The sequence below is a fragment of the Desmodus rotundus genome, unplaced genomic scaffold (genome assembly GCF_022682495.2).
Source record: "Desmodus rotundus isolate HL8 unplaced genomic scaffold, HLdesRot8A.1 manual_scaffold_91, whole genome shotgun sequence".
In the NCBI taxonomy this organism is placed as follows: domain Eukaryota; kingdom Metazoa; phylum Chordata; class Mammalia; order Chiroptera; family Phyllostomidae; genus Desmodus; species Desmodus rotundus.
This window is the reverse complement of record NW_026527702.1, coordinates 126,096-147,351: the sequence shown is the minus strand read 5'-3', so window position 1 is coordinate 147,351 and position 21,256 is coordinate 126,096. Positions and strand designations below refer to the sequence as shown.

The following is a 21,256-nucleotide window of genomic DNA, read 5'->3' as shown; positions in this document are numbered from 1 at the left end:
TGTGTGGGGCCTATCTTGGGGAATGGAACCTGAGAGGCCAGATAGCCTGGGGCTGTAGCTCGGGAAGGGGGTGGAGTAAGGTAGGGTGGGGTCACGTGGGGTGAGGAGTCGCGGGGACTTAACCATTCCTTGGTGGGGGGTAGGCATTGCTGGAAACGTCCCTCCCCGGGTCCAGCCAGTGCCGCGGGCCCACCCTCTCCCTGGCCAGTCCTGGGCGTCCCACCTGCCCCACCACCCAGCAGCCTCCTCCCAGGTGCCCAGAGCCCACGGGCATTTCTCCACGCTGTTGTCCGGTGGTCCCCAGGCCCGGGAGACGGGCAGGGTTCAGACACACTGGCCCTGACCGTGGCGTGAATTCGTAGGGGCTGGTTTTCCTCCCCGGTGGTGGTGCGAGGGGGCCAGGTGGACAGTGAGCCGATGTCGGCCGTGAACGAATGAACCGGGTCTGCTCTGTGTGTCCCTGGTCACTGCATCCAGCCCTTGCGAGCGGTGCAGACCCGCGTGGAAACGTCAGGCCGGGCTCCTCTCCTGTCCAGGGTCTGCTGGGGACTCGGGTCAGGAGACAGTTCAACTCACAGCGCTCACCCCCTGGGGACTTTTACTATCCTCGGTGCGAGTGGCGGCTCACTAGGGCTCAAGTACCGAGAGAGACGCGGCGGAGCGATCTGGTGGCTGGGGTCACCTCCCGCGCCCAACCGCGGCTTCCCGGCTCAGGGCGGCTTTCCTAGGTCCTCCCACGGTTCTCCCGCTTCTCGGGAGCGCGCTGGTCGCCAGACCCGAGGCGGGCCCTGATGGCAACGCGGGAAAACCGAGCAATTTCCGTGGTCTGCAACGTGTGACGAGAGGCCCCCTCTCGCTGCTGTCGAAAGGAGATTAAGTGTAACGTTGTGCTGATTCGATGGGCAAAGATGAGGAGAGGGGTCCACCCTGGGCTTGGCGGCTGAGGGGGTGGGGAGGCGCCAGTAAACCTCCCTCTGTCATATTTGGAGGGTGGGTTGTTTCTGCGAGGGACTCGGTGGTATCTGTCCGCGTCCCTCCGCCAACGACTATCAGGAAGACAGCGGAGATGAATCTGTTCTGGCCAGACCCCTAGGCGACCTCATCTTGTGGCAGGACCCTGGTGGGGCCTAGGGGTCCTTTGTCAGGCTAAAGCCTGGCTCACAAGGCTCACCGTCGGCGAGCTACAAATTTCTCGGGAGATCAAATTCAAACTGAATAAACCATACAGACATGTTCATTGAGATTTCGCTCCTAATTTTGGCCCGCTACCTCACGCTCTATGCTGGCAAATGCCGCAAGCCATGGCCAGTGCTCGTCAAACAGGTTGACACGCCTATGACCCTGTAACCAGGCTGGGGCGGGGGGAGGGGCGGGAAAGCCCTCGGGGATTCGGGAGTGCAGCCCTGTAATCGGCCAGGAAAGGTGTGGGTGGATGGACAAGTTGACAGTTCACAATCGCCAGAAAAGCAAAGACAAACCCAAACCACTATCAACTGGGGAAGGGAGAAACCAAGCCTCGTGTATTCGTGCAACGGAATATTATTCAGCCACGAAAAGGAACGAAATGCTGACCGATGCCGCAACGCGGGGGAGCCTTCCAACAGGCCACAAAAGGGCGTATAGTGTCGGCCTCATTTAGCAAAAAATCCCGGGACAACTCCCTAGTGGCGGGGGCGGCTGGGGGGGGAGGGGTAGTCGGGAGTAACTGGAGACAGGTGTGGTTGGGTTGGGTTTCTACCTGGGGTGATGGAAATGTCCTCCGGTTGCTGGTGGTGGTGGTGGATGGGAGACTCTGCGGGTGAACTGAAAAACTCTGAATTGCCTGCTTTAAACGGGTGGCTTTTGCGGCAGGGGCATGTAGCAATACCGAGGAAAAGCAGACGTCACGCTCGTTTTCTTGTCCACTGGGCTGATCCGGGCGAAAGCAATGGGTTGCCTGCAGACCCGGTGGGGTGCGGGAGGAGGGAGTGGCCTTCGCTTCCCATCCATGGAGTGTAGGCTGGTGGAGGAATTTTTTCAGGGATGTGGGAGCCTGCGTCGGTAAGGTGGGTTGAGGGATCAGCCCTGGATAGTATCTTTGCCCCAACAGATTTATCGTCAAAAGAAAAAATTGCTCTGGGAGAATTCCTGTCCACTGGGAACAGGCACAAATATACATTTTTCGACATATCAGTGAACTGCGTTCATTGAATTAATTCATGTCCGGGAGCAAGAGAAAAATTAAATCATGCTTGGCAACGCCAGACTAATGAACGGTTAAAAGGCGTGAGAGGAGGGACTTTTAGCAACAACTGAAGATTTTCCGCGTGCTGTTCGGGCTGTGCGCCTGGCGGAGGAGGTCTGACTTCCTGTTTCCAGCGGGTTCTGGGTCCTTGGGAGACTTTTGCTCCCTAACTCCGTTGTTTAGAATGAGAAAAGCTCCAGGTGACCGCTAATGATGAGTTGTTGCCAGCGAGTAATGTCTCATTTCTGAGAAGGGACACATTTAATTAGCACATGCAAAAACAAAAAGAAAAGCAAAAACGCATGTATGCAGACACACCTAAGGTATTTGTGCGCACTCCTGGATTCTGCCCCACCCCCATGGTTGACCCACCTCTTGCCCCCAAGATGCAAACCTCCAGGAAAAGAGCTAAGGGCAACGGAGATAAGCAATCTATCAGATGCAGAGTTTGAAACGCTGTTTATAAAGATTCTCCAGGAACTCAGTGAGGACCCCAGCAGCATAAAAAAGACCTAGTCAGAACCCAAGGATACACTAATTGAACTAAAGGACCATTTACAGGGAAACAACAGTAGAGTGGATGAAGCCAAGTATCAAATCAATGATTTGGAACATAAGGAAGAAAAAAAATCAACCAATCAGAACAACAAGAAGAAAAAAAGAATCCAAAAAAAAAAAAATGAGGACAGTGTAAGCAGCCCCTGGGACACCTTTAAGAGGTCCAACATTTGCCTCATAGGAGTGCCAGAAAAGGAAGAGAAAGGGCAAGAAATTAGAAATCTCTCTGAAAAAAACAGTGAAAGAAAGCTTCCCTAAGTTGGTGAAGGGAATAGACATACAAGTCCAGGAAGCACAGAGAGTGCCAATTATGATGGATGCAAAGAGGCCCACTCCAAGACACATCATAGTTACAAAACCAAAGGTTAAAGAGAAAGAGGAACTCTTAAAAGCAGCAAGAGAAAAGAAGTTAGTTACTGGAAGGTTGCCAGCTGTGAGGTGAGAGGGGCAGAATGGGGGAAGAGGTGAGGAGATTAAGAACAGATAGGCAGTTACAGAAGAGCCAGTGGGAGTGTAAAGTGCAGTAGGAAATGGAGAAGCCAAAGAACTTCGATGCACGACCCAGGGACGTGAACAATGGTGGGGGGATTGCCTGAGGGAGTGGGAGGCACTGGGTAGAGGGAGGCAAGGAGGACAAGTCAGGACAACTTTAATGACATTATCAATAAAATATACTTTTAAAAAAGATCTCATAAACCTCCATTGGTATTCCAATGTTCCTTATGACGAACCATGTTCCTTGATGGGACATTCAGCATTTGAAATCAACCCTTTACGTCTTTGTCAAGTCCTCCCTAAACCTCCCCTCGCTTAACCCACCTCGTACTTGTCCAGACGACGTTCTAAAAGTCTCGTAAGAAAACCTACGCCGCCCTATATTTTACTGGCAAGGTGTCCCGAATTCAGTTACACTGGGAAATTCATGTGGACTCGGCCTTTTACATAGTTGTTCTCTTTCTGTTTCCCTTCTTCCCTTTCTCCCTCCTGGTCACGTCCAACTCCACACTTCTGTGCTCTCCCTCTCCTCCTCTCCCTCCTTCTGCTCCTCCTCCTGCCATTTCTCCTTCCCGTCTCCTTTCCTTCGCCCTTTCCCTTCCCTACCCTCTCTTTGGCATTTTCTTCTTCCAGGACACAAGAAGCACTCTACAGAACATCTGCCGATGCCTGGGCAAGACATTAGAACCAGAAGAAGTTAACTTAGTCCTCAAGAATAGCCCCTTCCTGGTCATGAAGGGAAAACAAGATATCCAGTTACTTTCTCCCACCCAATTGGCTTTTAGATGGGAAGAAGGGATCACTTACTCGAAAAGGCCAATGAAAACGGCCCTCCTTCAGAAGGCAGCGGAGTACGCACAGGGCATTCTTGTGCTCAGAGTAGGGCACTAACAGTCGGGACCAGGGAGTGTTTGAACTTGTCAACTTTAACTGCTCATCCCCCCAGAGAATTCACGTGATTGTTTTAAAGATTGTATTATTCATTTATTTTTAGACAGAGAGGAAGGGGAGGGAGAGAAACATCAATGTGTGGTTGCCTCTCTCGTGAGCTCCCTGGAGACCCGGCCTGCAACCCATTTGCCCTGACTGGGGATCGAACCAGAAATTCTTTCCTTCTCAGGCCGGTGCTCAATCCACTGAGCTACGCCAGCCAGGGCTCTTCATATACTCTTATCAGGGGGTCTCTTTTCCAAGGACTGGTGTGACCTGCAGACACTTGGAGGGGGTTGATTAGACCTGGAGTGGTCACCTGACTTTGCAGGCCATTCAGATTCTGTCTCCTGTGATTCTGGCGTGGGGGTGTCCGCTGTACACAGTGTCCGGGTGAACTTGCCACACCTGCCGACTTGCCAGCTGGGATTGACCAGGGAGGCGAGGACAGGAGTGGGGATGGTCGTGTTGGTGCTGCCGCGTTGCTGAGTTAGCACAAAGTCCCAGCCTGCACAGGGACGTGTGTAAACAATGACTCAGCTGGACAAAGGAGAGAGGAGAGACCTTGCACGCAGCTGAGAGCCGGTGTTGCTGTCAGACACTGTGGTGAGCGATTACTCACATCCATGCCTCTGGGCTAAAGGTGAATGAAGAGTGTCCCCTGCACCGGATAGGAGGAGCCTGAAATTCCCAGAGCCCTGAAATTCAAGACCGTCCAGGATGACCCATGGAAGGAAGAATGTAAATGATTCAAGAGACCACAAATGGTGGGGGCTGCCCCTCAGGGCAGATGGGATGCGGGCCACCACCCCAGTGGGCCAGAAGGTCAGAGCAGCGGGACAAAAAGGCGAATTCCCGATCCTTAAAATCTAGAGGGAGCCCCAGCTGGTGTGGCTCGGTGGATTGAGTGCGGCCTGCAAACTGAAAGGTGGTCGGTTCGATTCCCAGTCAGGGCACACGCCTGGGTTGCAGGCCAGGTCAGGCCCCAGCTGGGGGCGTGTGAGAGGCAACTGCGGTATATCCAGTCCATCGACGTTTCTTTCCCTCTCCTCCCCCCTCCCTTCCCCTCCCTCCAAAAATACACAAACAACACCTTTAAGAGAAATCTAGAGGGTTACGGGACTTGCCATGATCACTCCATAAGATATATAAATGTCTCACACCTGAAACAAATATAATATTACATGCTAACTACACTTTAATTTAAAAAATTTTTAATTTAATGGGCTATGACCTGCTAGATTGGATTGGCTTGGGACCCACGATGCCTTTCTTCTTTCTGATTTCTCCCTTTTGCAGTGGGACTGTCTACCCTGTGCCTTTCATACCATCGCATTTTGGAAGCAGACAACTTGTTGGATTTCTCAGGTTCGCCTGCCCAGAATCGTTCTCTCGGCTGATGTTTCCTCCGGGGCAGCCATACTGAATTTTCCGAGATTCTGGTACCTCAAGAGCTGCTTGTGGCTTACGACAAGTCGGGCGTGTTATGGAGGACACGTGAGCATAGGAAATCGATTCTAATAAGAATTGTTCCAGTAATGATGTTGATGAGCCCGAGAGTGGCAGCACATGCGTATAGGACAGCAATTATTTATCAGAGATTCTGCTCAATTATTTCTATGCACATAAGTGTATAATTTATATTCCTAATTTATATATAAGTATCTATCATTCTGTTGTATGTTAATTTAACTAACGTGTTAAATTAGTTACCATATTAATATAATGCCCAAGTATTCACTTATAGGACCTGCAAAATAATAATATGATCATAAATTAAGAGTACGGCTTCTGGTGTCAAATCTTTGGCTTCAAATCCACATCTCTATCGCTTTCTACCTGTGCAGCCTCTCACGGCCTCCGTCTCCTCACCTGTGTGTGCAACGGGGTAATAATAGAACATCCCCGATTCTGCCGTCACCCTGCCAACAAACATTGGAGTACACGCCGTGCGTCCGTGCCTCGGAACAGTAAGCCTTTGGCGATTCAGAAAGCAAAGTGTATGACTTCCTAAAACACACAGTGGAGATACGCGCCACCCACTGAGAAAACCGCAATGGAGCGAAGACTTGGAAGAAGCCAACGGGCACCACAGGGCTATTCCCGGACGAGCCGCACCCCAGGAAGAAGGATGGGAACTGCAAACCGTCTGAGAAGGGAGCGGTGCCTAGCAGGTTGGGGGCCAAATCAGAAGACTCAGCGTGAGGGAGTGGCGTGAGCAAGTGGACTGTCATAAGAGGCGGAGTCAGAGAAATGAGAGGGACCGAGTCACCTTAAGCCACCTGGAAGCCGTGGCACTTTCTCCGACTGACCCCAGAAGTCCTCGGAGAACCTGAGCAGGAAGTGACTTGTTGCTCTGGAGGAATCAGATGGCCACCATGCTGAGAACGACTTAGAAAGGAGAAAGATCCTAAACGGAGAGACTCATTACAAGTCTAACACCCTCCTAGTCCAGGTGAGAAATGGTGCTGGCGTGGGCCATGGTGGTGGTGGAAAGAGAGGTGGTGAGAAATGGCCAGATTCTAGATGCGTCTGAATGAGAGCTGCATTACTGTCGGTGAGTGGTGCGTGTGCAGGGTAGGCTGGGAGAGAGGAGAATGGAGGAGATCGTTTCCAGATGGAGGGAAGTGGGAATGCACCGCACAGGTGTGGCTGCAGGCAGGAAGAGGCCCACCAGTGGCCCACTGGTCATTCTGCGACATTAACTACCGAGCAGATGCGTTGGGGACTTGAGACCTGCCCCTATTCTGATCTGAGTCTTGTTTTACATTTTTCAGGCACTGCTGGGGACTGGAAAAGTCACTTCACGGTGACCCAAGCTGAAGTCTTTGAGAAAAGATTCCAGGAGAAGACGGCAGGTCTTCCTCGAGAGCTGTTCCCATGGGAATAATGTTGAAGGACTTCTACGTCTCATAAAAATAAATATTTGTTCTCCTGCTGTGAAAGGCTGGCCAAATCTGCGGGAAACCAATTATTTCATCCCGGAGGCTTCAATGATGAAATCTCTGGACTTTGACAACTTGATTGTTAAAAATTAACAGGCCACCTCTAGTTCACTGTGTGACATCCAAGCTCTTAAAAAACATGTAATACATTTAGAAGGATACAAAATAATATAAATATTACCAAAGCTATTCCCAAAATTATTTTATAAAAATGAGAAATAAAATTACAAAAGCAGCTAAGGCTCCTTTTCTCTCCATCGCCTGTATCTCCCCAGTTGTTCATTCCTGTGACCTTGCGGTCTGTAAGTTCCAGCCTCACATGATTGGACCGGAACCGATATATAGTATCAGTGGAAGCCTTGGAAACTTACATAAATGGCGTACCGTATGGTGCTGTCACCAACCGGCATTTTTACCCCGTATTTTATACGTGCTTTGCACCATGTTGACTACGTAACTAGTTCAGTATTTACTATGGAGACGCGTTTCAGTGACCCATGCTCCCGTGGGTGAATCTGGGCTCCTTCCCCACCAGCTTTTCCCTGTTTAAAACACGGCTTTGGCCAAAACGTGGGCTGTCCCGGAAAATGTTCGAGAGACGGGTGGATAAAGGCCATGCAATGTACACACAAATGGAGGATTAAGGAGCCTCAAAGGAGGAAATTGTGCCATTTGCGGCAACATGGATGAAACTGGTGGACGGTAGGCTAAGTGCCAGGAGCCAGAGAGAAGGACACGTAGTGCACAGCTTCCCCTGGGTGAGGAATCTAAAATAGGCCAGCTGCTGGACAGAGGGGACAGTGGGGGCTGCCCAGGGCTGCGGGTACCAAGTTCCGGTTACACCAGGTGCGTAAGGTCCAGAGACCGGCTATAGAGTTGTACCCACAGGTAACGATACCGTATTGTCCATCTACGATTCGTTAAGGTGGCGGATCTCACGTTAAGTGCTTGTGCTCACAAACAGTATGTTACGGAGCGACTGGAGCAAAATTTACTTCATTCGTTAGATGGTTGATGGGCGATTGGGAAGTTTCCAATTTGGACTATAATCCCTCACGCGCCTCGGAATGTGTGTCTCCGTGTGTCCCTCGGCGGACACCCCCATTGGGCAGACGCCCAGGGCTGGGACTGTGGATTCCAAAGGCGTGCGTGCAACAGGTGGTTCCAATTCAAATTCCCGGGTGACAGGGTTCCCAATCCTTGCCAAATTAGCATCCTCTGGCTCTTTTCGTTTTAGCTTCACATTAGACTCACAGAAACAAATAGAATCTTATCTGCGTGTCTTTTCTCCCACTTGAATGTGGAGCGTCTCTCCCATCCCACCCAAGGTCCCCGGCTCCGGAGCAGTGGTGTGGCGATGCCCCCTAGTGGTCCAGAAGCATTACCACAGGTATGGGGACACCCGGTATCTCCCGGCCCTGTGGGTTCCCCTGAATGAACCACATCTTCATCTGACCCAGCTGTATCTCTCGCAATGTGTTCACGGCAACAACAATTTTGAAATTCCACTACTTCAGGGTTATTTTCTATTAGGCATTTTATTTAGCAGAATTTCCAGTACAGAGTCAAACAACGGTTTAAATTTCTTTTTACAAGCAAAATTATGGGCACATAGTGTACTCATTTACTACAAAAACAACGATGGCCATTTTTAAACATTTTATTTATTTATTTTTAGAGAGAGGGGACGTGAGGGAGAAAGAGAGGGAAAGAAACCAATGCGTGGTTGCTTCTCCAAAATCCCCTACTGGGGACCAGGCCCACAACCCAGGCATGTGCCCTGATTAGGAATCGAAGGAGCAACACTTTGGTTTGCAGGCCGGGAGTCAACCCACTGAGCCACACCAGCTGGGACCCATTTTTTAAAATCTTTCTTTTTTGGCATTTAATTTGTGTGTGTGCCTCTCTCTCCCTTTTTTTAAATTTTTTTGTGGGGTGTGTGTGTGTGTGTGTGTGTGTGTGTGTGTGTGTGTGTGTGTGTGAATTCTGCACAAGGATAACCAGATACAGCAATTTTGAATTTTCTATTCACAAACTCCACTCTTGGTGTGGTCTTCATGCTGACAGCTCTGTGTCTACTGAGTCCATCTGCTCCTCAGCAGAGCAGTGACTGAGGTTTGCATGTAGGAATGAATCCCTTCATTCTCACTCCCAGAGACCCTGCTGCATAAAAATGTTAAAACGGCAGGAGACAAAGTTGAGGCCCACGGCATCTGAGACGAAGCAAATGGCTAAACGTGAAGGTCCCCCTGTGGGGTGCGCGTCCTCTAGGGAAGGGCCTGGCAGACTGGAGTTGGAGGTGCCAGGTAATACGTCTGCGTGGAAGGGGCAACAGAGAGCAGATTCCAGGTGAGGTGTCCAATGCCCACCTTCCCCCTCGCCAGGATGAGAGCCAGCACCCCTGGATTTCAAACAGTGATTCTGTCTACTTCAAATAGCTCTCTATCCTCGGCGCCACTCAAAGACTCCACTTGTCACTGCTGGAAATCGGCTTGCCTCTTCAATTTTCTCCAGTTGCCATCTTTGCATCCGAGAAACACAAGCTAGAAGCTGATCATCTGCCTGCCTGGCCCTGCAGTCCCTCGGATCTGGCTGCCTTCTTACAGTCTGGTCCAGATTCATTCCACCTGGAGAGTGGGACACCCCCTATCTCCGGGTCCCAGTCCATACCACGCTGTTCCCTAGCTATTTCTGCTGACTCGGACCTGCTGAATTCAGAGACCCTTCTGGCCCCTTCTGCCCCCTCATTCCTGGGCTCTCCGGATTTCCCTTTGGCTTCCTCCTCCCCTCTCTGATCGTCTGACCAGGCAAGGACCCTTCTACCCGCACCACTGCCCTCTCCACCCCACTCACCCAGAACGGCCTTAAGCTTGAACTTCACCCGTGCGTTCAAGGTACAATGAACTCTCTTCCTATACGCCCTGAGTCTAAAAGCTTCACTTTCTCCACAGCAAAACGCACAGATTCACATCTTTACCACGGATGCCATGGAGACCACCAATAGGTCTGCAAGGACTGCCGTGGGTACCATCACAGACGGACCTGTGTGGTGCGCAGGGTCCCCGGTAGGCGTCAGCAACTTCAACAGGGAGCCCATAGCCATGTGACTGAGGGCGCAATTTTTTTAAATTAATTAATTAATTTTGCTACAGCTAGGCAAAGAGAAATTCTTGCTCTGGCACTACCCTGGAAGACACAGCTATGGGGAACTTAAGACCTGAACTGAGGGAGAAGCCCAGGCATTGCTATTGGGGATGGTCGGGGCACAGCCTGGGCTTGTGAGGAGACCTAGGGTGGAGCTTCCTAGGAGTTGGTATTATCCCGCGTGCAGAAAAAGGGTGTGTGGTGGGGAGGAGGGTTGGGGAAGGAGGTGGAAAGGAACTGAGAAGATGAGCAAGGGACGTACCCTGTGTCACTTAATCCACTCACTTTCTACTCGGTCAGTCCGGACTTGTGCAAACTCTGTCTCCATTCTTTAGAAAATGAATCCGGTTTCCATTCACGCCAGGTCCTTGCGTATCTGCAGCGCGACGTGGGCTCTGCCCTCCCTCCCCCCACCCCCACCCCCACCCCCGCCTCTGCCTAGGGTGCGAATCCGAAACTCATCTCCTACCTCCTGCCCTCAAGAACTTCCCCAAGGTCTCCCCCACCTGAGCTCCCTCTGCAGGGATAGGTGGGAAATTCTTGGATTTCTTCCTGCAGTTCCTACGATGTTAGGGTCTAAATGGAGTTTTGGTTCCAGTGGTGTGGGGGTGTGCGGTGCGTCCTTGCGCGTGCGTCCGTTCGCGCGCTGGCGCGCAACCCTACCTGGGTCTCTCCGGGAAGCGGGAGGGGCTTTCATTGCATCCCGCCAGTCCGCCTGTCCCTCCCGCACCCCCAGCACTCCCCGCCGGCAGTGCGCCCGAGACCGGCCGCCAAATCTGATCTAATTGTCTCTGTGCTCCGAAGAGGCTGGCCTGGCCTGAGAGGGTTGGAGCGTTTGCTGTGTGGGACCAGGATCCGGTCAGGGAACCGGCTGGGGGAGACGCAGGGGCCAGCACGGCCACAAGGGGGCGGCAGAGGAAGCCGGAGGTGAGGCAAAGGAGCAGAGAGAAGGGGTCAGGGGCGCTCCCCCCCTGCTGGACTGGGGGTACCCGAGGAGGAGGCAAACTCGCAGTCCCTGCAGGAAACAGTGTTTACAAGGTAACCATGCACTTTATTAATTTTCAAATCATAAATCCCCCCGCAATGTCCAGGTAAGCCATTAGCACTTGAACAATTGGAGTCAGGTCCCTGCCTCAAAATAATAGTATCAACTGATAACAAAGTCGGTCAACTGAGTCCTATAAATAGGGCGTATTTGAAAATACCTTCCAAAAAGTCAGGCAATAATCCAGCGCTAGAACTGAACCCACATAAATCTGTGCCTAAGCCCATGACGATTAAAATCAAAACACTTTGTAGGGAACCTTTGTAAAATTCTCATGAAGAAAGAAACGATAGACTTAGATTGGATTTTAATTTTTTTTAATTATTTCATTTACTTGGTTTTACACACAGGGTGAGGGAGGGAGAAGGAGCCAGAGGGATACATCCTTGTACAAGAGAAACACGGGTGGGCTGCCTCCTGTACGCCCCCACGTGGCCCTCGACCCAGGCATGGGCCCTGACTGCGAATCAAACGGGCCACCCATCAGTTCCCAGGCAGGCTCTCAATCCACTGAGCAACAACCAGCAAGAGCTGAGTGTGATACTTAGACTGTAAATCTCAGCAGCGGACCTCTAACTCCCAAAGTTAGAGAAATACAAGTGGATTCACGCTGCACCAGAGTAACCCACCACCAAGCCCCGCCAGCCCTGCTTCCCGCACCCGCCTGGGCCCACGGTGCTGGAACAGACACCCTGGTCGCCTCTGGTCCCACGGGGTCTGGAGGACTTCGCTGGGACAGATGCCCCGTTAGACCCAGGGACATCCTGGGGTCAGAGTCCTTCCCATCCACAGAGTCCATTCCTTGGTTCCCAGATGGAGGAGGCGAGGAGGAGGGTCCCTCTAACGGGTCTCACAGGGACAGCAGATCCAGGAGATCAATGTCTGGCCAGAGATCCCCGTCGTTTGAGTCCTCAAGACTGACTGGGACCTCGGCTGGAGCTGGAACCGGAGCTGGAGATGCAGCTGGAGCGGCTGCGCCGGGGACCGGATTCTGGGCGTCCTGGGCAGGAGCCCCCCAGGCCTGCAGGGGGCTGGAGGCACTGGATTCCGCTGCTGCAATGCCTCCCAAGGGGTTGTGGAAACCTGAGCCCCCAGGAAGCATAGAGCTGCCGGAGGACTCGGGATCCTCGGGAAACAATAGGTCCCAAAGGGACTCCAAGTCCTCAGTGAACCCAGGACCCGAGGGCAATACCGGGTCCTCGGCGAACCCAGGACCCAAGGACAATACCGGGTCCTCGACGAAACCAGGACCCGAGGGCTGTACTGGGTCCTCAGTGAACCAAGGAGGCGAGGGCAGTACCAGCTCGTCTAGCAACCCAGGTCCCACTGCAGCAGGTGCGGCCCTGTGGACTCCTGGGCCCAGGGACGAGGCACGGGCTTTCGAGCCAGGCTGCCTGGTTCTGGTTCCTCCCTGCAGCCTAGTCTGTTTGGCCCGGCGGTTCTTGAACCACACCTGGGGTGAGAGGGGACGGGAGCAAGTGTAAGAGGACAGGAGCTTGCAGCACCCACTTTTGCCCAGGGGTGAGGCGGCCCAGGTGAGGAGGGCCACGTGGCCTCACACATCTCCCTCCCCCCACAACCCAGCTTTTGGCTCCTGGGTTCAGTGGCCACAGGCGGGGACACCCAGGGGCCAGGACGCGGTCTGCCCCAGAGCACCCCGGGTTCAGAGAGGCCCTGAGGCCCAGGCATGGGGAGACTCCGGGGCATCGCTTTGGGGATAATTGCGTTGGCCGGTTTGCACCACACAGGGTGAGGTGGGCTCGGGGCTGGGCCCTGGGTCCACACGGGTGATCCCTTGCTATCGGGGTGACCCCGGGCAGCACTGGGCTCTCTGGCCCCTCATCCGCCCCACCTGCGGCCCAGAGGGAGGGCAGGCGGCCTGTGGTCTCCAAGCCGTGGGATTGGGTTGGGAGGTACCTGCACTTGCTGTTCCTGGAGGTTCAGCCTGGCCGCCAGGGTCTCGCGCTCTTCGTAGGACGGGTAATGGTTGTTCTGGAAGAACCTCTCCAGCTCATCCCGCTGTACCACGCTGTACACCGAGCGCTGCCGTCGCTGCCGCTTTGGGGGCCTTAGGGGCAGCGAGAAGCCTGGAGGAAGAGGAAAATGGTGTCAAAAGAGCCTCACAGACAGTCCCCAGGTAACCCCACCTGGGCCAGGCCCTTGACAGCAGGTGAGGATGGGAGTGGGGGCCGAGGCCAAGGTCGGGGCCGCGCTGTGGGTGCAGCCTGGCATCCAGACCAGCCGCCCAGACCCTCCACCTTCCTGACCCGGCCCCTCACCCGTCTACGCCTCAGTCTCCACATCTTCAAAATGGGCACAAGAACAGCGCCCGCAGCCCGCACAAGCATGCGGGGACCCAGGCTCACGCAGCCTGGCGCCAGGTGGTTCCCGCCTCACCTGCTTCACCACCCTCCACTCGCTGCAGGGAGCCACCCGCACTTGCAGGAGGCTGCGGGTGCCAGGCCCTATTCTCATCACGCTGCTCCCAAATATCCTTCCAGCCCCAAACTCACTAGGCCCTCCCAGACAAGGGGTCCTCTTCTGCACGCCCAAGAGCCCGCTGGCACAGCCTCGGCCCTCCGCCTCTTCTCCCTTCCTGCCTCGGTGGGTCCAGACTCACCCTCCCAAGACCTGGGTTCTTGCATCCTGGATGCTGCTGAGTCTGCCGTGTTTGATGCTCTGTCTTCCAGGTCTGGGCTTTAAATACCCCCGAGTGGGACCTCAGGGTCCTCGGAAACCACCTTCACCCTTGGCCACGCCCCCTCAGGAGACGCATTCCTGGACTAATCCTTTTATTGAGGACCTACTGTGTGTGGGGCCTATCTTGGGGAATGGAACCTGAGAGGCCAGATAGCCTGGGGCTGTAGCTCGGGAAGGGGGTGGAGTAAGGTAGGGTGGGGTCACGTGGGGTGAGGAGTCGCGGGGACTTAACCATTCCTTGGTGGGGGGTAGGCATTGCTGGAAACGTCCCTCCCCGGGTCCAGCCAGTGCCGCGGGCCCACCCTCTCCCTGGCCAGTCCTGGGCGTCCCACCTGCCCCACCACCCAGCAGCCTCCTCCCAGGTGCCCAGAGCCCACGGGCATTTCTCCACGCTGTTGTCCGGTGGTCCCCAGGCCCGGGAGACGGGCAGGGTTCAGACACACTGGCCCTGACCGTGGCGTGAATTCGTAGGGGCTGGTTTTCCTCCCCGGTGGTGGTGCGAGGGGGCCAGGTGGACAGTGAGCCGATGTCGGCCGTGAACGAATGAACCGGGTCTGCTCTGTGTGTCCCTGGTCACTGCATCCAGCCCTTGCGAGCGGTGCAGACCCGCGTGGAAACGTCAGGCCGGGCTCCTCTCCTGTCCAGGGTCTGCTGGGGACTCGGGTCAGGAGGCAGTTCAACTCACAGCGCTCACCCCCTGGGGACTTTTACTATCCTCGGTGCGAGTGGCGGCTCACTAGGGCTCAAGTACCGAGAGAGACGCGGCGGAGCGATCTGGTGGCTGGGGTCACCTCCCGCGCCCAACCGCGGCTTCCCGGCTCAGGGCGGCTTTCCTAGGTCCTCCCACGGTTCTCCCGCTTCTCGGGAGCGCGCTGGTCGCCAGACCCGAGGCGGGCCCTGATGGCAACGCGGGAAAACCGAGCAATTTCCGTGGTCTGCAACGTGTGACGAGAGGCCCCCTCTCGCTGCTGTCGAAAGGAGATTAAGTGTAACGTTGTGCTGATTCGATGGGCAAAGATGAGGAGAGGGGTCCACCCTGGGCTTGGCGGCTGAGGGGGTGGGGAGGCGCCAGTAAACCTCCCTCTGTCATATTTGGAGGGTGGGTTGTTTCTGCGAGGGACTCGGTGGTATCTGTCCGCGTCCCTCCGCCAACGACTATCAGGAAGACAGCGGAGATGAATCTGTTCTGGCCAGACCCCTAGGCGACCTCATCTTGTGGCAGGACCCTGGTGGGGCCTAGGGGTCCTTTGTCAGGCTAAAGCCTGGCTCACAAGGCTCACCGTCGGCGAGCTACAAATTTCTCGGGAGATCAAATTCAAACTGAATAAACCATACAGACATGTTCATTGAGATTTCGCTCCTAATTTTGGCCCGCTACCTCACGCTCTATGCTGGCAAATGCCGCAAGCCATGGCCAGTGCTCGTCAAACAGGTTGACACGCCTATGACCCTGTAACCAGGCTGGGGCGGGGGGAGGGGCGGGAAAGCCCTCGGGGATTCGGGAGTGCAGCCCTGTAATCGGCCAGGAAAGGTGTGGGTGGATGGACAAGTTGACAGTTCACAATCGCCAGAAAAGCAAAGACAAACCCAAACCACTATCAACTGGGGAAGGGAGAAACCAAGCCTCGTGTATTCGTGCAACGGAATATTATTCAGCCACGAAAAGGAACGAAATGCTGACCGATGCCGCAACGCGGGGGAGCCTTCCAACAGGCCACAAAAGGGCGTATAGTGTCGGCCTCATTTAGCAAAAAATCCCGGGACAACTCCCTAGTGGCGGGGGCGGCTGGGGGGGGAGGGGTAGTCGGGAGTAACTGGAGACAGGTGTGGTTGGGTTGGGTTTCTACCTGGGGTGATGGAAATGTCCTCCGGTTGCTGGTGGTGGTGGTGGATGGGAGACTCTGCGGGTGAACTGAAAAACTCTGAATTGCCTGCTTTAAACGGGTGGCTTTTGCGGCAGGGGCATGTAGCAATACCGAGGAAAAGCAGACGTCACGCTCGTTTTCTTGTCCACTGGGCTGATCCGGGCGAAAGCAATGGGTTGCCTGCAGACCCGGTGGGGTGCGGGAGGAGGGAGTGGCCTTCGCTTCCCATCCATGGAGTGTAGGCTGGTGGAGGAATTTTTTCAGGGATGTGGGAGCCTGCGTCGGTAAGGTGGGTTGAGGGATCAGCCCTGGATAGTATCTTTGCCCCAACAGATTTATCGTCAAAAGAAAAAATTGCTCTGGGAGAATTCCTGTCCACTGGGAACAGGCACAAATATACATTTTTCGACATATCAGTGAACTGCGTTCATTGAATTAATTCATGTCCGGGAGCAAGAGAAAAATTAAATCATGCTTGGCAACGCCAGACTAATGAACGGTTAAAAGGCGTGAGAGGAGGGACTTTTAGCAACAACTGAAGATTTTCCGCGTGCTGTTCGGGCTGTGCGCCTGGCGGAGGAGGTCTGACTTCCTGTTTCCAGCGGGTTCTGGGTCCTTGGGAGACTTTTGCTCCCTAACTCCGTTGTTTAGAATGAGAAAAGCTCCAGGTGACCGCTAATGATGAGTTGTTGCCAGCGAGTAATGTCTCATTTCTGAGAAGGGACACATTTAATTAGCACATGCAAAAACAAAAAGAAAAGCAAAAACGCATGTATGCAGACACACCTAAGGTATTTGTGCGCACTCCTGGATTCTGCCCCACCCCCATGGTTGACCCACCTCTTGCCCCCAAGATGCAAACCTCCAGGAAAAGAGCTAAGGGCAACGGAGATAAGCAATCTATCAGATGCAGAGTTTGAAACGCTGTTTATAAAGATTCTCCAGGAACTCAGTGAGGACCCCAGCAGCATAAAAAAGACCTAGTCAGAACCCAAGGATACACTAATTGAACTAAAGGACCATTTACAGGGAAACAACAGTAGAGTGGATGAAGCCAAGTATCAAATCAATGATTTGGAACATAAGGAAGAAAAAAAATCAACCAATCAGAACAACAAGAAGAAAAAAAGAATCCAAAAAAAAAAAAAAAAAATGAGGACAGTGTAAGCAGCCCCTGGGACACCTTTAAGAGGTCCAACATTTGCCTCATAGGAGTGCCAGAAAAGGAAGAGAAAGGGCAAGAAATTAGAAATCTCTCTGAAAAAAACAGTGAAAGAAAGCTTCCCTAAGTTGGTGAAGGGAATAGACATACAAGTCCAGGAAGCACAGAGAGTGCCAATTATGATGGATGCAAAGAGGCCCACTCCAAGACACATCATAGTTACAAAACCAAAGGTTAAAGAGAAAGAGGAACTCTTAAAAGCAGCAAGAGAAAAGAAGTTAGTTACTGGAAGGTTGCCAGCTGTGAGGGGGAAGGGGCAGAATGGGGGAAGAGGTGAGGAGATTAAGAACAGATAGGCAGTTACAGAAGAGCCAGTGGGAGTGTAAAGTGCAGTAGGAAATGGAGAAGCCAAAGAACTTCGATGCACGACCCAGGGACGTGAACAATGGTGGGGGGATTGCCTGAGGGAGTGGGAGGCACTGGGTAGAGGGAGGCAAGGAGGACAAGTCAGGACAACTTTAATGACATTATCAATAAAATATACTTTTAAAAAAGATCTCATAAACCTCCATTGGTATTCCAATGTTCCTTATGACGAACCATGTTCCTTGATGGGACATTCAGCATTTGAAATCAACCCTTTACGTCTTTGTCAAGTCCTCCCTAAACCTCCCCTCGCTTAACCCACCTCGTACTTGTCCAGACGACGTTCTAAAAGTCTCGTAAGAAAACCTACGCCGCCCTATATTTTACTGGCAAGGTGTCCCGAATTCAGTTACACTGGGAAATTCATGTGGACTCGGCCTTTTCCATAGTTGTTCTCTTTCTGTTTCCCTTCTTCCCTTTCTCCCCCCTGGTCACGTCCAACTCCACACTTCTGTGCTCTCCCTCTCCTCCTCTCCCTCCTTCTGCTCCTCCTCCTGCCATTTCTCCTTCCCGTCTCCTTTCCTTCGCCCTTTCCCTTCCCTACCCTCTCTTTGGCATTTTCTTCTTCCAGGACACAAGAAGCACTCTACAGAACATCTGCCGATGCCTGGGCAAGACATTAGAACCAGAAGAAGTTAACTTAGTCCTCAAGAATAGCCCCTTCCTGGTCATGAAGGGAAAACAAGATATCCAGTTACTTTCTCCCGCCCAATTGGCTTTTAGATGGGAAGAAGGGATCACTTACTCGAAAAGGCCAATGAAAACGGCCCTCCTTCAGAAGGCAGCGGAGTACGCACAGGGCATTCTTGTGCTCAGAGTAGGGCACTAACAGTCGGGACCAGGGAGTGTTTGAACTTGTCAACTTTAACTGCTCATCCCCCCAGAGAATTCACGTGATTGTTTTAAAGATTGTATTATTCATTTATTTTTAGACAGAGAGGAAGGGGAGGGAGAGAAACATCAATGTGTGGTTGCCTCTCTCGTGAGCTCCCTGGAGACCCGGCCTGCAACCCATTTGCCCTGACTGGGGATCGAACCAGAAATTCTTTCCTTCTCAGGCCGGTGCTCAATCCACTGAGCTACGCCAGCCAGGGCTCTTCATATACTCTTATCAGGGGGTCTCTTTTCCAAGGACTGGTGTGACCTGCAGACACTTGGAGGGGGTTGATTAGACCTGGAGTGGTCACCTGACTTTGCAGGCCATTCAGATTCTGTCTCCTGTGATTCTGGCGTGGGGGTGTCCGCTGTACACAGTGTCCGGGTGAACTTGCCACACCTGCCGACTTGCCAGCTGGGATTGACCAGGGAGGCGAGGACAGGAGTTGGGATGGTCGTGTTGGTGCTGCCGCGTTGCTGAGTTAGCACAAAGTCCCAGCCTGCACAGGGACGTGTGTAAACAATGACTCAGCTGGACAAAGGAGAGAGGAGAGACCTTGCACGCAGCTGAGAGCCGGTGTTGCTGTCAGACACTGTGGTGAGCGATTACTCACATCCATGCCTCTGGGCTAAAGGTGAATGAAGAGTGTCCCCTGCACCGGATAGGAGGAGCCTGAAATTCCCAGAGCCCTGAAATTCAAGACCGTCCAGGATGACCCATGGAAGGAAGAATGTAAATGATTCAAGAGACCACAAATGGTGGGGGCTGCCCCTCAGGGCAGATGGGATGCGGGCCACCACCCCAGTGGGCCAGAAGGTCAGAGCAGCGGGACAAAAAGGCGAATTCCCGATCCTTAAAATCTAGAGGGAGCCCCAGCTGGTGTGGCTCGGTGGATTGAGTGCGGCCTGCAAACTGAAAGGTCGTCGGTTCGATTCCCAGTCAGGGCACACGCCTGGGTTGCAGGCCAGGTCAGGCCCCAGCTGGGGGCGTGTGAGAGGCAACTGCGGTATATCCAGTCCATCGACGTTTCTTTCCCTCTCCTCCCCCCTCCCTTCCCCTCCCTCCAAAAATACACAAACAACACCTTTAAGAGAAATCTAGAGGGTTACGGGACTTACCATGATCACTCCATAAGATATATAAATGTCTCACACCTGAAACAAATATAATATTACATGCTAACTACACTTTAATTTAAAAAATTTTTAATTTAATGGGCTATGACCTGCTAGATTGGATTGGCTTGGGACCCACGATGCCTTTCTTCTTTCTGATTTCTCCCTTTTGCAGTGGGACTGTCTACCCTGTGCCTTTCATACCATCGCATTTTGGAAGCAGACAACTTGTTGGATTTCTCAGGTTCGCCTGCCCAGAATCGTTCTCTCGGCTGATGTTTCCTCCGGGGCAGCCATACTGAATTTTCCGAGATTCTGGTACCTCAAGAGCTGCTTGTGGCTTACGACAAGTCGGGCGTGTTATGGAGGACACGTGAGCATAGGAAATCGATTCTAATAAGAATTGTTCCAGTAATGATGTTGATGAGCCCGAGAGTGGCAGCACATGCGTATAGGACAGCAATTATTTATCAGAGATTCTGCTCAATTATTTCTATGCACATAAGTGTATAATTTATATTCCTAATTTATATATAAGTATCTATCATTCTGTTGTATGTTAATTTAACTAACGTGTTAAATTAGTTACCATATTAATATAATGCCCAAGTATTCACTTATAGGACCTGCAAAATAATAATATGATCATAAATTAAGAGTACGGCTTCTGGTGTCAAATCTTTGGCTTCAAATCCACATCTCTATCGCTTTCTACCTGTGCAGCCTCTCACGGCCTCCGTCTCCTCACCTGTGTGTGCAACGGGGTAATAATAGAACATCCCCGATTCTGCCGTCACCCTGCCAACAAACATTGGAGTACACGCCGTGCGTCCGTGCCTCGGAACAGTAAGCCTTTGGCGATTCAGAAAGCAAAGTGTATGACTTCCTAAAACACACAGTGGAGATACGCGCCACCCACTGAGAAAACCGCAATGGAGCGAAGACTTGGAAGAAGCCAACGGGCACCACAGGGCTATTCCCGGACGAGCCGCACCCCAGGAAGAAGGATGGGAACTGCAAACCGTCTGAGAAGGGAGCGGTGCCTAGCAGGTTGGGGGCCAAATCAGAAGACTCAGCGTGAGGGAGTGGCGTGAGCAAGTGGACTGTCATAAGAGGCGGAGTCAGAGAAATGAGAGGGACCGAGTCACCTTAAGCCACCTGGAAGCCGTGGCACTTTCTCCGACTGACCCCAGAAGTCCTCGGAGAACCTGAGCAGGAAGTGACTTGTTGCTCTGGAGGAATCAGATGGCCACCATGCTGAGAACGACTTAGAAAGGAGAAAGATCCTAAACGGAGAGACTCATTACAAGTCTAACACCCTCCTAGTCCAGGTGAGAAATGGTGCTGGCGTGGGCCATGGTGGTGGTGGAAAGAGAGGTGGTGAGAAATGGCCAGATTCTAGATGCGTCTGAATGAGAGCTGCATTACTGTCGGTGAGTGGTGCGTGTGCAGGGTAGGCTGGGAGAGAGGAGAATGGAGGAGATCGTTTCCAGATGGAGGGAAGTGGGAATGCACCGCACAGGTGTGGCTGCAGGCAGGAAGAGGCCCACCAGTGGCCCACTGGTCATTCTGCGACATTAACTACCGAGCAGATGCGTTGGGGACTTGAGACCTGCCCCTATTCTGATCTGAGTCTTGTTTTACATTTTTCAGGCACTGCTGGGGACTGGAAAAGTCACTTCACGGTGACCCAAGCTGAAGTCTTTGAGAAAAGATTCCAGGAGAAGACGGCAGGTCTTCCTCGAGAGCTGTTCCCATGGGAATAATGTT

The 21,256-nt window shown here is 52.8% G+C and overlaps 1 protein-coding gene across 1 annotated transcript; it reads right to left on the bottom strand.

The window, feature by feature from the left end:
• Positions 1 to 12,191: 12,191 nt before the first annotated feature.
• Positions 12,192 to 13,816, bottom strand: LOC139440653 (tetrapeptide repeat homeobox protein 2-like). Its single transcript, XM_071220510.1, has 3 exons — positions 13,708 to 13,816; positions 13,259 to 13,428; positions 12,192 to 12,794 (listed from the first exon to the last, which is right to left on the bottom strand). The coding sequence occupies exons 1-3, from the start codon at positions 13,814 to 13,816 to the stop codon at positions 12,192 to 12,194; spliced, it is 882 nt and encodes a 293-aa protein (XP_071076611.1).
• Between the last annotated feature and the right edge of the window lie 7,440 nt (positions 13,817 to 21,256).

Coding starts and splice junctions, on each gene's coding strand:
- LOC139440653 (XM_071220510.1), bottom strand. CDS start 13,816: ATGAGAATAGGGCCTGGCACCCGCAGCCTCCTGCAAGTGCGGGTGGCT. Junction 13,429..13,707: donor ACCACCTGGCGCCAGGCTGC/GTGAGCCTGGGT, acceptor CTCTTCCTCCAG/GCTTCTCGCTGCCCCTAAGG. Junction 12,795..13,258: donor TCCAGGAACAGCAAGTGCAG/GTACCTCCCAAC, acceptor CTCTCACCCCAG/GTGTGGTTCAAGAACCGCCG.